Genomic DNA, 16,431 nt, shown 5'->3' on the forward strand with positions numbered 1-16,431 from the left:
GCAGAGGTAAGAGGATTGCTGTGAGTTCAAGGCCACCCTGAGACTACAGAGTGAATTCCAGGTCAGCCTGGGATACAGTGAGACCCTACCTTGGAAAACCAAAAAAAAAAAAAGGATTTTAAAAACTATTTCTTTATGAGAGATGGGGCAGGGAGAGAAAAGGCATTTTAGGTAGGGCCTCTTACCATTGAAAGTGAACTCCAGACACACATCCATCTGGCTTTATGTGGATATTGGGAAATTGAACCCTGGGCTGGCAGGCTTTGCAAGCAAGCGCTTTTACCACTGAGCCATATTCCTAGCCCTGAATTCAGGTTTCTTATGCTGGCATTGCAGGTGTTTTACCAACTGAGCCATCTCTCTGGCCCCTGCATAGTCCTTTTTGTTATGTATAATAAGTACATGTTCCAAGGCAAAGATGTGGGCATATTTGCCAAAGTGTCATTTTGGTCTGCCATGAAGTAAAGAAAACAGTTTTTGTGGGCTAGCCTGGATACAGTATTTCCAAAGTGGTTTCTGTGGGATCTGGGGAAACTAAAGCACTTTTGGGTCAGAGCCGAGGACAGCCCAGTGGAGCTTCTGTGATGTAAGTGCTGAGAAATGGTATACTTAAGTATTTCTAGGAGTTCAAATTCTTTTAAAGTACAAGATTAGAGCTGGTACCCAGGAAAGGTATGTTTTATTTGTGATCGTCATAACCAGGCTTGGATGGGTGGTCACAAGGTCTTAGGTTTCCTGCGGAATTGGCATCATTTTCTCACATTTGCATCCACAGACATGCTGTACTAGTAGAACAGTAGGGTGAGTTACTATGCTCCCCACAAGTAAATACTCTGGCGTGTCAGGAATTAGTATGATAGGGGATAGACTTAAGTTACGCAGTTCACCAGGGAAGCAGACCTGGGTGATAGGAGATGTGAAAGGAGAGGGGGATTCTGGGAATGTAGGAGTGTGTGAATGGAACTACAGTGTTTGGGATGTTTGGAGGCAGGGTCCAAATCAGAGACCCAGGGAAGGGCTAGGGTAGACAGGCATTTTGGAGCTCACCTTCATAGTCAAAGCCCCTTGAAGTCAGGCAAGGTCTAGTTGGTAGCTAAATTAGGCAAAGCTGGAATGCCCAGAGGGTAGTGAGTATCCATGAAGCCAGTTTACTGAAGGCCTCTGTAGCCCCTCCCCATGGATTAGAGACCTTACTTGGAGGGATTGAGGCTCTTTCACCCCTGGCATAGCACATCTCATTGTCTCCTGGCTCCTTTTCACAGGCATTAGTCATTCATTGCAAGTGCCCCATGTCTTTTGTAAACATGCTGCAAACAGGGATGTTGGAGAAACAAATGGACAAACAAAAGGTGCAGGGGAAACAGGACGTAAGGAAAAGTTAAGCAATTTCACAAGTAGGTAACTGCTCATCAGAGTCCTGTTATACCTTGGTACTTGATATACTTGATACATGCTATTAAATGTACTTTTTAAAAAAGTGTTTTATGGCCATCCATCTTTCTACTAGAAGAAAGCTGTGCACAACCTTTACTTATTTTTAATTAAAAATATTATTATTATTTTGGTTTTTTCTTTTTTTTAATTTTTATTTCTTATTTGAGAGTAACAGACAGTGAGAGAAAGAGGCAAATAGATAAAGAGTGGGTGTGCCAGGGCCTCCAGCCACTGCAAGCAAACTCCAGATGCATGCGCCCCCTTGTGCATCTTGGCTTACGTGGGTCCTGGGGAATTGGGCCTTGAACCAGGATCCTTAGGCTTCACAGACAAGCACTTAACTGCTAAACCATCTCTCCAGCCCCTATTTTGGTTTTTTGAGGTAGAGTCTTATGCTAGCCCAGGCCGAGCTGGAATTCACTATGTAGCCTCAGGGTGGCCTTGAGCTCGCAGCCATCCTCCTACCTCTGCCTCCCGAGTGCTAGGATTAAAGGCATATGCCACTATGCCCAACTTATTAATATTTTTAAACATATTTTTATTTATTTATTTGAGAGATAGAAAGAGGCAGACAGAGTGACTAGGGGTGTGACAGGGCCTCCTGCTACTGCGAATGAACTCCAGACACACGTACCACTTTGTGCATCTGGCTTTACATGGTGTTACAATTAGCTTCTTATTGCTGGCAGAAAACACTTGACCAAGAGCACCTTGTGGGAGGAAAGGGTTTATTTTGGCTTATAGACTCTAGGGGAAGCTCCATGATGGCAGGGAAAAGAATGACATGAGCAGAGGGGGAAGATCACTTCCTGGCCAACATCAGGTGAACAATAGCAACAGGAGAGTGTGTCACACAATGGCAAAGGGAAGCTGGCTATAACAGCCATAACCCCCCCCCCCACACACACACACAACATTACACTGCTTCCAAGAGGCTCCAATTCCAAAATTACCACTAGCTGGGGACCTAACATTCAGAACACATAACTTTAGCAGGAAGACCTGAATCAAGCTACCACACAGGGATACTAGGGAATCAAACCTAGACCATCAGGTTTTCAAGCTTTATAAGCAAGCACCTTTGACCACTGAGCCATCCCTCCATGCTTTTTCAAGGCAGGGTCTCACTTTAGCCCAGGCTGGCCTAGAACTTACTATGTAGTCCTAGGCTGGCTTCAAACTCACAGCTATCCTCCTACCTCTGCCTCCCAAAATAGTGCTGGTATTAAAGGCGTGTACCACCATGCCTGGCTTTAATTTTGTGTGGGGAATGGGGAGGCAGGTAGGCAAGCATGGGCACACGAGGGCTTCTTGCCACTGCATATGAATTCCAGACAGAAGTCCTCCTTTGTGAATCTGGCTTTTTTGGGGTGGGGAAGAGGGCTTTTCGAGGCATCTAGCTTTTATGGGGTAGGGTGGGGAATTGAGCCCAGCAGCTGACTTTGCAAGCAAGCACCTTTAACCATTGACCCATCTCCCCAGTCCAGTCTTTTTGTTATTTTTTAATTAACAACTTCATGATTGTAAACAATATTCCATGCTAATACCCTACCTACCCCCACTTTCCCCTTTGAAATTCCATTCCCCATCATATCCCCTCCCCCTCTCAGTCTCGTTTTTATTTTGATGTCATGATCTTTTCCTCCTATTATGATGGTCGTGTGTAGGTAGTGTCAGGCATTATGAGGTCATGGATATCCAGGCTATTTTGTGTCTGTAAGGAGTCCTCCCCTTTCTTTGGCTCTTATATTCCTTCTGCCACCTCTTCCGTAATGGACCCTGAGCCTTGGAAGGTATGATAGAAATATTGCAGTGCTGAGCGTTCCTCTGTCCCTTCTTCCCAGCACCATGATGCCTTTTGAGTCATCCCAAGGTCACCACCATCTGAAAAGAGAATATTCTATACCAAAGCTGAGAGTAGCATTAACATATGGCTATTATTAAGAGAAGTGCTTACTGGGCAGTTTGGTGAGCATAGTATATACATTTAGCCAGGCAGCAACCGACGTTACACCCCTAGGGCTCATGACTACCCCTGTTGTAGGTTTTCAGTATCTGGGATGTATTCCCTCCCATGGAGTGGGCCTCCAGTAAATTAGGGCAGTTGGTTTCCACCATGACAGATGTGCCACTATTATACCATTGGCTCATTTGGCCTGTCCAGCCCAGTCTTTAAAAAATAATATAAAGAATCAATGCAGAGTTGAGACTCAGGCCCAGTGGAGTGGTTTTCCTTTGGTTGCCAGCTAAAGAATGCACTGACCTTGGCCTATGGAAGACACTTTTGTTTCATTTCCATGATGTGCTATGCTATTTAGTTCTGCATCATAGCCATTATCATCCTTTCTGCTCTTATTTTTATTTTTATTTTTTGGTTTTCCGAGGTAGGGTCTTGCTCTAGCTCATGCTGACCTGGAATTCACATTGTAGTTTCAGGGTGGCAGTCCTCCTACCTCTGCCTCCCAAGTCTGGGATTAAAGGTATGCACTACCACACCTGGCCTTATTTTTGTTTTTGGTATTTATCTATTTATCATCTATTTGTTTATTTGAGAGTTTATTTATTTGAGAGAGAGAGAGAGAAGGGGGGGAACAGATAGAGAGAATGGACACGCCAAGGGTCTCTAGCCACTGCAGACAAACTCCAGACACATGCCCCACCTTATGCATCTGGCTTACATGGGTAGTGGAGAATCTAACTGGGGTCCTTAGGCTTCTCAGGTAAGTGACTTAACTACTAAGCCATCTTTCCAGCCCTCTTTCTGCTTTTAAGTTTCTGTAACATGTCATCTGTACCTTTAATTCTTCCTTATGCAGGTGCTGCCTTGGGGCATTTAATATATTATGCAATTCCCCTGTGGCTGGTGCCACATGTACTTTGTTTACCATCTAAGTGTGGAGTGCTTGGAGCCAGGGATGGCTTGAGGTTTGATTCTTCTCTGAGAGGATGAGTAGTGTGCTACTCCTTAGGTGGGAATGCGCTGTTTGCCTTGCTGCAGTACCTAACATAATGTTTGGCTTGTCATGGAGGGTGAGTTTCTTTATGTCCCGGCCTTTTAAGGATAGTTGGGGGTTTTGAGCATGCCCAAAGGATTGTGGGTTGTGTGGATTAGTGTCATTTCCTGGTGGTTATTTGGATCTCTGCCATCTGGAGGTTGGGAACCCTGTATTTGCAGTGATTGTGGCCTTACTCCTAAGGAGTCATGAATGATTTTAGTATTTTTATAATGTAGTAGCACTTTCCAATGTTTCCTATTCAAGTTTTGGAGTCCTACAGCATGTGGAGAAGAAAGGATGGGGGGAGGAAGCTAGACAAACAAGGTAAACCAGGAAGGAGGGGAGCCCCAGCGGTTCAGGGCTGTTGGGACACCATATTGACTTAGGGTTTGGGTTACAGCTTGCTTTTTCCTTGTTTGGAGGGAGGGGGGAGGGGAAGAGAGAGCCCTCCCCCAGCCTCCTTTCTGCCCAGCTGTGCTTTGGCTTGCGAGGCCCTGTATATCTGAGCCCAGGGATATGGTTTCAGTGGGTATGCCTGGCTTCAGGATCAGCAGTGTGAACAGCCTGTAGCATATGGATGTGATAGGCTGGGCCCCTTCAGAAGTATTCACATTGTATCTGAGTGTAACAGTTGCCCGTTAAACACCAGGCTGCCAGCAGATGCTTTTCTCCAATGTCCTCCTTGTTAAGTGAAAACTTTAGATATGTGGTTAGACTGTTTCTCCAACATTTAGCACTTCAGAATTAACATTTTTGGAGAATTCTGCAGTTAATACCATATAGCCCACATTTGCAGAGTATGAGACAATACAAACAATTGAGTGTGAAATGGTAGACCTGGAGGTGCCCTTTCTGATGATGGATAAGCTGTTGGTTAGGAGAGGCAGGGTCAGCAGAAGGATCGGGTGCTCCCTCTGTGGCTGCTGTAATTAAAGTGGGAAGTCTGGCAGAGTTGTAACTGCTGTTAGAGTGTAGATGGAAAGTTAAGAGTTAAGACTATTTAAAGTCTCTTTTTTTATGACCCACCCTGTATATTCCAAGCATAGGTATGGAGGCAGTGAAGAATTTCTCATTAGAAGTAACAGTTTATTCCCACACTTATTTTCAGTCTTGGAATGAGAATTGGCTTCCGTAGACTTGAGGAATTGCCTATCTGTCCTGACTTACTAAGCTTTCAGATGAGGGTGTCTGGTAGGTGAATTTATAACCAATCAGAGCTCAGAATGGCTCCAAATGGAAGGATTCCAGTTGGCAGCCTTGTTCTGTCTCCCAGTTTTACTGCTAATGAATTATTTAACCCATAAACATAGACCAGCCTGCCTCTATTATCTTAAGGAAAGGAGTGGCCAAGATCCCTGTGGCCTGGTGGGGAGGAATCTCCTGAGCTAGAGGGTTTGTGGTACTTGGACAGTGGCTATGGAATGGGTACCAGGAGTGGTGGCTGATGCTTATGGACTGGCATTACCCTGGACCTCACATGGCTGCGTGTATCTAGACTGGAGATCTGTGCTGGAAAAGTAAATTGGCTTCACTCTGTATCATGTTCTCTTGTTTTCCCACAGGGAATGGGTCCGGCCAGCAGAAATAGTGGGCTGCACAACATCACCTTCAGATACGACAGTAAGTAACTGGCTTGACTGCAAAGAATGGAGCTCTTTAGTAATCAAAAGCTTTTGTACACTTGGACTTCCTGAGGTGGAGGAATTTTCTGCACCTGTTCATGTTTGTTAAAGGCAGAGGGGTTGGGAGATGACCAGCAGTTAAAGGATCTTCCTTGTGAAACCTACCAGTTGGGGGTTCTACCCATATAAAGCCAGACACAAAAGTGCCACAAGTGTCTGGCATTCATTTGCAGTGGCAAGAGATCCTGGTACACACACACACACACACACACACACACACTTGAAAAAATAACAGTTAAAGCAGTTTGCTTTCAATTAATCCACTGTATTTGGGAGCTTGAACAGGTCCAGCGTCTTCCATAGAAGAGTTACGTATGAAGATTTTCCCTCTGGACATAACCATGTCCTGAAGAATAGACACAGGTGCCAGTTGGGCCCACCAGGGAATTCATAAAAGTGGGCACTACAGTAAACTAGGCAGACTGAATCTGGTCTTAAGAAGGCATTGACTTCTTGATTCCAGCTGCTTGTGGTCTGAGGAATTCTCACTGGGAATAGCCAGATGTGGTTTCTAAGAATAGCTAGAACTTGGCTGTGTTGTGTGTCAATATTTACTTAACTTTTTTCTCACAAACACAGAGTGAACAATGTGAATCTGTCTCCAGTTGGTCCAGTTGGCCATCTCTGAGTTGGGCCTACCTAGGTGCAAACTCCAGTTTTCCATCTGTGTATGTGAGCTATGGCAGATGACTTACCTTCTCCCACCCTTCAATTAACTCTTGTTAAACAGAGATGGGCTCCCTTCTAACATCACTTTGAAGCTTAAAGGAGGTAATACTTACGCCCGCTCAACTTAGCAGCTCAAGTGGACGCTCAGGAAATAGTCTCTTCATGTTACTAGTCAGTCTAACTGGGGTCAATACAAGCACCATTTTTTTTCCCTTAACAAAGGGTGACTTATCTGGCTGAATTGTTTTTTTTTAATTAATTAATTAATTTATTTATTTATTTATTTATTTGAGAGTGGTAGACACAGAGAGAAAGACAGATAGAGGAAGAGAGAGAGAATGGGCGTGCCAGGGCTTCCAGCCTCTGCAAACGAACTCCAGACGCATGTGCCCCCTTGTGCATCTGGCTAACGTGGGACCTGGGGAACCGAGCCTCGAACCGGGGTCCTTAGGCTTCACAGGCAAGCGCTTAACCGCTAAGCCATCTCTCCAGCCCTGAATTGTTTTTTAAATGCAAGGATAATTATTCTGACTAAGCACATGCTGCTGGTGTTTTTTGTTTTTTTTTTTAATGAATGAGAGAGGGGGGGCAATTAGCATGCCAAGGCCTCTAGCCACTGTAATTGAACTCCAGGCACGTTCACAACCTTGTGCGTATGAATAGAAACAGCAGGGCTGGAGAGATGGCTTAGCAGTTAAGGCACTTGTCTGCGAAGCCTAAGGACCCAGGTTCAATTCCCAAGTACCCATGTAAGCTAGATGCACTAGGTGGCACATGCGTCTGGAGTTTGTTTGCAGTGGCTGGAAGCCCTGGTGCACCCATTCTCTCTGTCTGTCTCTGGTTTCTCTCTTTCTCTGTCAAATAAATAAGTACATAAAATAATTTTTGAAAAAGAAAGTTTCATAAAACAGTGATAATTTGTACTTTATATATAAAAGATGCTAAGAGGGACCTTGACTCATGTTTGGCAGGTTCTGAGTTAAGATTTATGAAGGTTATAAATTGGGAGCTTAGGTTACACAGAGGCCTCTGGAATAAATCCATGCCAAAGTCATCTATACTTTGACCTTATTACATACAAACATAGAGTTTTCAAGGTCATAGATACCATTGACAATTTCAAGATACAAATATGTGTGGCATACTCTCATCATGGCTGCTGGCATAGATATTTTAAGCTAAGCAGTAAGGGCCTACACACAACACCTGGGCCTTCCATTGTCAGTGCTGTGTGCATGTTTTGGGTAAATGTCATGATGGTCATGAAAGACTGACAAATTGTGATACTTGCCTTAGCTAAGTAAAGACATCTGTAAAGGATCTTTCTTTGAGTTGTAAAGTTAGTTTCTATTAGACGCTCTTGGTCCTGTCAGATCTTGTATTACATTCAAGAGTTCCAAATTTTCCAGTCAGCTGCAAATAAGCATTTGCCCCTCTAACTTAATATGGATTTTGTGAAAAAGGATCTATACCTGTAAAACTTAACAAGTGTCTGTCTGTCTGTCTATATATAATTTTTTGGTGGGTGGGGAGTTTGAGATAGGGTATCACTCTAGCCCAGGCTGACCTGGAATTCACTGTGTAGTCTCAGGGTGGACTTGAACTCATGGCGATCTTCCTTCCTCTGCCTCCCAAGTGCTGGGATTAAAGGCATGCACCATCATGCCTGGCTATTTGTTTATTTATTTATGGGACAGAGGGGGAGAGAGAGAGAAAGAGAGAGAGAAAGAGAGAGGGAGAGAGAATGAGAATGGGCCTTTAGCCACTGCAGATGAACTCCAGATGCATGTGCCACCTTGTGCATTTGGCTTTACATGGGTCCTGGAGAATTGAACCTGGGCCTTTAGGCTTTGCAGGCAAATGCCTTAACCACTAAGACATCTCTGCACCCCTGAAACTTTTGACACTCTTGCCTCAGCCTCCTGAGTGTGGGGATTACAAGCATGTGCCCCTACGGACAGATTTGTTGTTTTGTTTTCATTGTGTTAGATTCATTGCCCACCTGCCTATGCTTGTCATATTAATTACTTTCTCCTTCATTCTTCAGAATTTTAATTCACAGCATACATTTGACTTCTGAGACATTTGAAATTTATTCAAATTTTCTTAAAAGATGTGCACCACTACGCCTGGTTCATTTTTTAAAAATATATTTATTTATTAGAGGGTGAGAAAGAAAGAGAATGGGTGCACCAAGGCCTCCAGCCACTGCCCACAAATTCCAGATATATGTGCCACCTTTTGCTTCTGGCTTATGTGAATCTTGGGGAATTGAACATAGGTCCTTAGGCTTTACAGGCAAGTGCCTTAACTACTAAGCAGATCTCTAGCCCTCATTTTAATTTAATTTTTTTTTTTTTTTGGCTTTTTAAGGTAGGGTCTTGCTCTAGCCCAGGCTGATCTGGAATTCACAATGTAGTCTCAGGGTGGCCTTGAACTCATGGCAATCCTCCTACCTCTGCCTCCCGAGTGCTGGGATTAAAGGCATGTGCCAGCATGCCCGGCCCTGAATTTTTAAATTTTTGTTTATTTATTTGAGAAAGAGAGAGGATAGGCAAGCCAGGGCCTTTAGCTTCTGTAAACAAACTCCAATTGCATGCGCCACATTGTGCATCTGGCTTACATGTTTCCTGGGGAATTGAACCTGGCTCCTATGGCTTTGTAGGCATATATCTTAACCACCAAGCCATCTCTCCAGCCCTGAATTTTTTAAAAAAATATTTATTTATTTATGAGAGAGAAAGAGACAGAGATAAAGAAAGAATGGGCATACCAGGGCCTCTAGCCACTGCATACAAACTCCAGACACATGTGCCCCCTTGTGCATCTGGCTTATGTGGGTCCTGGGGAATTGAACCCAGGTCTTTAGGCTTCGCAGGCAAATGCTGTCACCACTAAGCCATTTCCCCCTCTCCTCCAGTCCTGAATTTTTTTTTTTTTTTTTTTTGGTTTTTCGAGGCAGGGTCTCACCCTGGCTCAGGCTGACCTGGAATTCACTATGTAGTCTCAGGGTGGCCTCGAACTCATGGCGATCCTCCTACCTCTGCCTCCCAAGTGCTGGGATTAAAGGCGTGCGCCACCACGCCCGGCTTCAGTCCTGAATTTTTAAAAAATATTTTATTTATTTGAGGGAGAAAGAGAAAGATGGATAGAATGGGCGTGCCAGGGCCTCTAGCCACTACAAATGAACTCCAGATGCATGTGCCACCCCGTTCATCTGGCTTATGTGGGTACTGGGGAACTGGACCTAGGTCCTTAGGCTTTGCAGGCAAGCACCTTAACTGTTAAGCCATCTTTGTAGCCCCTGCATTATTTTTTTAAATATTTTTATTTCTTAGAGAAGGAGGGAGGGAGGGAGGGAGGGAATGAGCACTGTAGGTCCACTCGCCTCTGCAAACCAATTTAGGATACATGCACCACCACTTTATGAATCTGGCTTTATGTGAGTGTTAGGGAAACAAACCCAGACCTGAAGGCTTTTGCAAGCAAGTGCCTTTAACCTTTGAGCCATCTTTCCAGCTCCTGCAGTTCATTTGATAATGGCAGAATGTCATTTGGGCATCAACTTTTGTGTAACCAGAATCCAAAAACTTTAGATCTGCTAATAATTAGATACAATCTTTGTTAAAAAAATGTATTCAGTGTTTTTCATTGAAAATGATTATTTCTCTAGAAGCAGGAAGCTCCCTTTATTACTCAGTGATGGGGTTCTAGTTCTGTTTAAAATAGTTAAGAATCAATTTCCAAGTTTTCACCCAAATTATTATACTACCTAAGTCTTATTTCTCTATCTTTTGTCACTTAATGTTAGAAAGAAATGTTTTGCCATTAAGTCATAGCTGACTTTCATAAAGCTCTTTGTCTCCCTTTGACCCCAAATTCTGCATTCCTCCTTGAGGCTCTGAAGGGTATGCTTGAGTAGGTTTTAATACGTTTTTTAATTCTTAGGCTTTCTATTTGCATAATTGTGTTTAAGGGAGCCCCAAGAGTGTCAGTTTTGGCATTAGGAATGAATAAAGATAAAACCCAATGATTTGCTTTCATGAGTGTATCTTTTCAAAACTTAGCAAATGGTTTCTTTTACATTATAGGCTACAGACAATAAAAATACTGGAACTTTTTTTGTTTAACTGAGTATAATTTACATTCCATAAAGTACATGATTAAATTCTTTTCAGCGTGTTTGAAAAATTGTGCATCCATGAACATGATCTAATTTTAAAACATTTTCATCATCCACAAGGAAACAACTTACCTATTAACACCTTAAGAATTAACAAGGTAATTCGGTCTCTATAAATTGCTTAATTTGGGGCTGGGAATATTAAAGGCATTTCCTTGCAAACACTGGGGCCTCTTTGCTACTGTGAATGTACTCCAGATACATGTAGTACTTTGTGTGTCTGGCTTTACATAGGTACTGGGAAATTGAACCTGTGTTAGCAGGCTTTGTAAGAAAGCACCTTTCATTGCTGAGCCATGTCCCCAGCCCATAATCTGGCTTTTTTGTTTTTGTTTTTGCGGTAGGGTCTTACTCTAGCCTATGTAGTCTCAGGGTGACCTTGAACTCATATCAGTCCTACTACTTCTGTCTCCTGAGTGCTAGGATTAAAGGTGTGGGTCACCACACCCAGCTTAATTTGACTATTTTTTTTTTTAAAGTATATTTTATTTATTTATTTGAGAGAGAGAGAGAGAATGGTGCGCCAGGGCCTCCAGCCACTGCAAACGAACTCCAGATGCTTGCGCCCTCTTGGGCATCTGGCTTATGTGGGTCCTGAAGAGTCAAACTGGGATCCTTTGACTTTGTAGGCAAACGCCTTAACCACTAAGCCATCTCTCCAGCCCTTTATTTTTATTTTTATTTAGAGAGCTCAGAAATAGGCAGGGAGGGACAGAGAGAGAGAGAGAGAAAGAGGGGGGGGGAGGGAGGGAGAGGGAGAGGGAGAGAGAGCGCGCGCGCACACACACGCATGCCAGGGCCTCTAGCTGTTGCAAATGAACTCCAGATGTATGTACCCCCTTGTGTATCTATCTGGTTTATGTGGGACCTGGGGATTACCTGGGTTCTTTGGCTTTGCAGGCAAGCACCTTAACTACTAAGCCATTTCTCCAGCCCCTGACTTTTTTTTTTTTTTTAAGCAGTTAAAGTTTAGCGAGGGGAATGCATTTGCTGTTGTCAGGCAAGAAAGCAGGACACAGACTTTGTGGAAAATGGAGTTTGGAAGTTAGGTGTGCAGCTTGTGTATGGATAGTACACATGAATGAGAAGAAAGGAGGGGCATGTTATTTGCATGCTAAAAGGCTTAGAAAGAAAGGTATTCCTTAGAATGTTAATAGCAGTTACATGTGTATGGTGACAATGTAAATGGATCTTCATTGTCATTCCCCCCACCCCAAGTGACTTCCTACCTCTGCATCCTGAGTGCTGGATTAGAGGTGTGCACCACCATACCTGGGACCTTTGTGTTTTTAATTTCCTCCACAACAGGTTTTAGTAATAAACATGGAGACTCTATTTGGCTGGGTGTGGTCGCACATGCCTTTAATCCTAGCACTCAGGAGGCAGAGGTAGGTGGATTGTTGTGAGTTTGGGGCCACCCTGAGATGACATAGTGAATTCTAGGTCAGCCTGGACTAGAGGGAGACCCTACCTCAAAAAATTAAAAAAAAAAAAAAAAAAAAAAAAGGAGACTGTACAATACAACTTATAAGGGGAAAAAGAAAAAGCAGCTGAATCACCGAGCTTCTTAGAAAATGCCCCAGAAGGGCTGGAGAGGTGGCTTAGTGGTTAAGGCACATGCTTGCGAAGCCTAAGGACATAAGTTCGATTCTCCAGGTCCCACATAAGCCAGATGCACATGGTGGCATATGTATCTGGAGTTTGTTTGCAGTCGCTAGAGGCCCTGGCATGCCCATTCTCACCCACTCACTCCATCTCTCTCAAATAAATAAATATATCCCACAAAAATGTCCCAGGATGCTTCACCCAGAGAGATGCCCCTTGCTTTAGTGGGGCAAATTCCAGACAGGTTTGCACCTGCAATGGTATGAAGACCTTTGCAATTGACACTGAAGGGGACCCCGTCTGAGTTAAGTCATTGGGGGAGAAATGGAGATGAAGCAGCAGAGAATTATGAATTGACATCTGCTAGGGACAGCTGCAAGAGCATCCCCAACAGTGTATGGTAATGCTCTGAAGTCCCAGCCTGATTCAAAATTTTTAAAAAAATTTATTTGAGAGGGGGGTGGGAAATAGAATGGGTGTGTCAGGGCCTCTAGCCCCTGCACTTGAGCTCCAGGCACATGTGCCACTTTGTGTATCAGCTTATGTGGGTCCTGGAAAATCAAACCTGGATTCTTTGGCTTTGTAGGCAAACACCTCAGCCATAAAGCCATCTCTCCGACCCCTGTTCTGGTTTTGTCTTGGAGCTTCTGGCAGCTTTTTAGGAAACACCTAGGATTTTTTTTTTTTAGATGTATTCAGCTTTGCCAGGCGGTACAGCTGTGGGCATGTCTGTGGCTGCGTTAACATCCTCAGACAAAAAAAAATGTGCATATGTATATGTGTGTGTGTGTGTGTGTATGTGTGTATTTATTTTTCTTTTTGAACAGTGTGGAGCTTTGGGGACTTAGTGGAGACTGTGGGTATCTTTGAGTAAACTGTTTTGCCTGTGAGGGTACTCGTTGATGTCCTTATCACCCAGTCACTCATAACCTTGTATAGACGCCGAGTTAACAGTCTGTGAGTCACCCCCTTGCGGATTCCTAGCCCATGTCAGCTTCTTTTCTCCAGCCACCTTGCCCTCTAGCTTTCTTCTAAAAATAAACAAACCTCAAATTATTTAGCAGTGTTTTCTTTCCAAACTTTTTTTAAAGGTGTGTATATGTGTGTGGTCATAAGTGTGTGTACTTGCCTTGTGCATGCTGAGGGCAGAGGTTGATATTGGTGTCTTCCTCAGTCATGCTCTCCCTTGTGTTTTGTTTTTTTTTTAATTTTCTTTAAGATTTTATTTTTATTTACTTTTGAGAGAGAGAGAGAAGAGAGAGAGAAAATGGGCATGCCAGGGCCTCAGCCATCTCAAACGAACTCCAGACGCATGTGCTACCATGTGTACCTGGCTTACATGGGACCTGGGGATTCAAACCTGGTTCCTTTGGCCTTGCAGGCAAGTGCCTTAACTAACTGCTAAGCCATCTCTCCAGCACCCCCCTCCTTTTTTAAAATTTTAATTAGAGAATGGGCACACCAGGGTCTCTTACCACTGCAAGTGAACTCCAGACACATGTGCCACTTTGTGAGTCTGGTTTTGTGAAGGTTCTGGGGGCAAGCAAGGGTATTTAACTGCTGAGTTATCTCCACAGACCAACCTTATGTTTTGAGATGGAGTCTCTCACTGAACTCACTTATTTGGCTAGACTAGGTGGCCAGCAAGCCCCTGAGATCCTGTCAGCACAACCCACTGTGCTTGGCTTTTACATAAGTGCTGGGGGTCTGAATTCAGGTCCTTCTGCATGTAAGTTAATACTAGATATACTGTTTTCTTTTTAAATTTTTTCTGTTCATTATTTATTTATTTGAGAGATACACACACAGGGAGAAAGACAGATAGAGGGAGAGAGACAGAATGGGCGCACCAGGGCTTCCAGCCACTGCAAACGAATTCCAGACGCGTGCGCCCCCTTGTGCATCTGGCTAACGTGGGACCTGGGGAACCGAGCCTTGAACCGGGGTCCTTAGGCTTCACAGGCAAGCCATCTCTCCAGCCCTAGATATACTGTTTTCAATCCTCCTAGCATGGTCCTGGGATTTAACTCAGGATGGTCTGCTGTAGATAAATTCCTCCATATCTTACATCTCCCCAAATCATTGTTGACTTTGATGTCATCTTTGAGGTTTTGAGGTATGTGTTTTAAAACAGAATGGATTTGGCCACATACAGACATGTTCCATATAGTTTAGTAAGATGAAACTGAAAATAAAAAGACTGGGGAGATGGCTCAGCAGTTAAAGGTGCTTGCAAAACCTGTAGGCCTGGGTTTGAGTCCCCATGTACCCATTGAAAAGCCAGATGCACAAAGCATTTGCAATGGCAAGAGGTCCTGGTGATACTCATACTCTTTCTCTCTCAAATAAATAAAAATATTTTAAAATAAAACAAATATAACTGCTCTCATTTTCCCAATCCTCTAGACTGTACCAGCTACTTGAATCTGGTGGGGAAGCACGTGATCGCCGATGCACAGAACATCACAATCAGCCAGTACGCCTGCCATGACCAAGTGGCAGTCACCATCCTTTGGTCCACAGGGGCCCTTGGTAAGTGGTGACACTCAGGTACACTATGGTGAGCTGGGTGGACAGTGCCAGTGTGAACGTCCACATGTGATGGCCTCCAGACAGGCTGGTCTTGATGACAGTGAAGCTGAGGGTGTAGTGGGCACAGGCACATTGGGGTCTTTGTCACATCTCCTGGCTGGGCACACAACAACTTGAGGTTGTGCCTTGTGGCTTGTCGTTGGTTACTGTGATTGACAGTTTTGTGGGCTTGCAAAATAACAATGTGTGCTTGATGGTGCTCATTTTAAGTCAGGGGCTTACTATATCTCAGCAGGGGTCAGAGGAAGGTAGATGGCAGTACCAGGAGAGCCTGAGAGCCTATCCAAATGTATTGGCGTTGGCACCCAGCATTAGTGGTCTCTTTTTTCACAAGGACATGTGGGTCCAGCATTGGTACATTTTATGATTTTTTTCAGGAAAATCATAAGATTTCATGAGAAAGCATAAAATCAGTGAGTTTTAAAGTTGGCAGCCAATCTACATTTCACTAATATTACACAGTCCAACAGAACTCAAACTGAAACAGAGATCTAGAGAGAACAGAAGCCCTTCTCCCGCACACCCCGTATCTAGCCAGATTGTTTTTCTGACTCTGTTTCTTGAATGGATTGATGGAATGGGGTAGTCCAGCTGGGATGACCCAAACTTCTCAGCTTCATTCTTCAAATGAATTTACTTGGAAAATTTTAAGGTTTTTTATTTGTTTGTTTTGTTTTGTTTTTATGTTTTTCGAGGTAGGCTCTCACTCTAGCCCAGGCTAACCTGGAATTGACTGTATGGCCTTTGAAAGACAAGGCTCAGATATGTTAGTCATGTCATCCATCTGATTGTTGTTGTCTTTTAAATTTTTTCTGTTGTTATTGTGTGTATGTGTGTGTGTGTTTGTGTGTGTGCACGTTCGCTCACATTGAGATCAGAAACAACTTTTTTCCATGGGTCCTTGCCTTTCTACCTCATCATTGGAGACATCATTGGCGATCTCTGGATCTTGCTTTGCTGCTGTTCTTTGCTGAGCTAGTCGTGAGCTTCCTGAGAAAGAAATTCTGCAGTTTCCACCTCCCATTTCACTGCCAGTGTGCTGGGATTATAGAAACCCTCCATGGCTTTTGTAATTTTTTTTTGTGGGGGAGAGGTTCAAGGTAGGGTTTCACTCTAGCCCAGGATGACCTGCAACTCACTCTGTAGTCCCAGTCTTGCCTTACACTCACAGTGATCATCTTCCCTCTGCCTACCAAGTACAGTGGCTTTTGTATTTTTATGTAAGATCTGGGGATTGGACTCAGATATCAGGCTTGGTCTTTAATCATAT

At 43.7% G+C, this 16,431-nt stretch overlaps 1 protein-coding gene across 1 annotated transcript in view; it reads left to right on the forward strand.

The window, feature by feature from the left end:
* Il17rd (interleukin 17 receptor D) overlaps nt 1-16,431 on the forward strand; it is a 90,137-nt gene that overhangs the window by 47,923 nt on the left and 25,783 nt on the right. The window contains exons 2-3 of the mRNA XM_004661305.2: nt 5,993-6,050; nt 14,976-15,101. Coding sequence (XP_004661362.2) covers nt 5,993-6,050; nt 14,976-15,101 — 184 coding nt within the window. The remainder of the gene's footprint in view (nt 1-5,992; nt 6,051-14,975; nt 15,102-16,431) is intronic.

This window comes from Jaculus jaculus, chromosome 16 (genome assembly GCF_020740685.1).
Source record: "Jaculus jaculus isolate mJacJac1 chromosome 16, mJacJac1.mat.Y.cur, whole genome shotgun sequence".
Lineage (NCBI taxonomy): Eukaryota > Metazoa > Chordata > Mammalia > Rodentia > Dipodidae > Jaculus > Jaculus jaculus.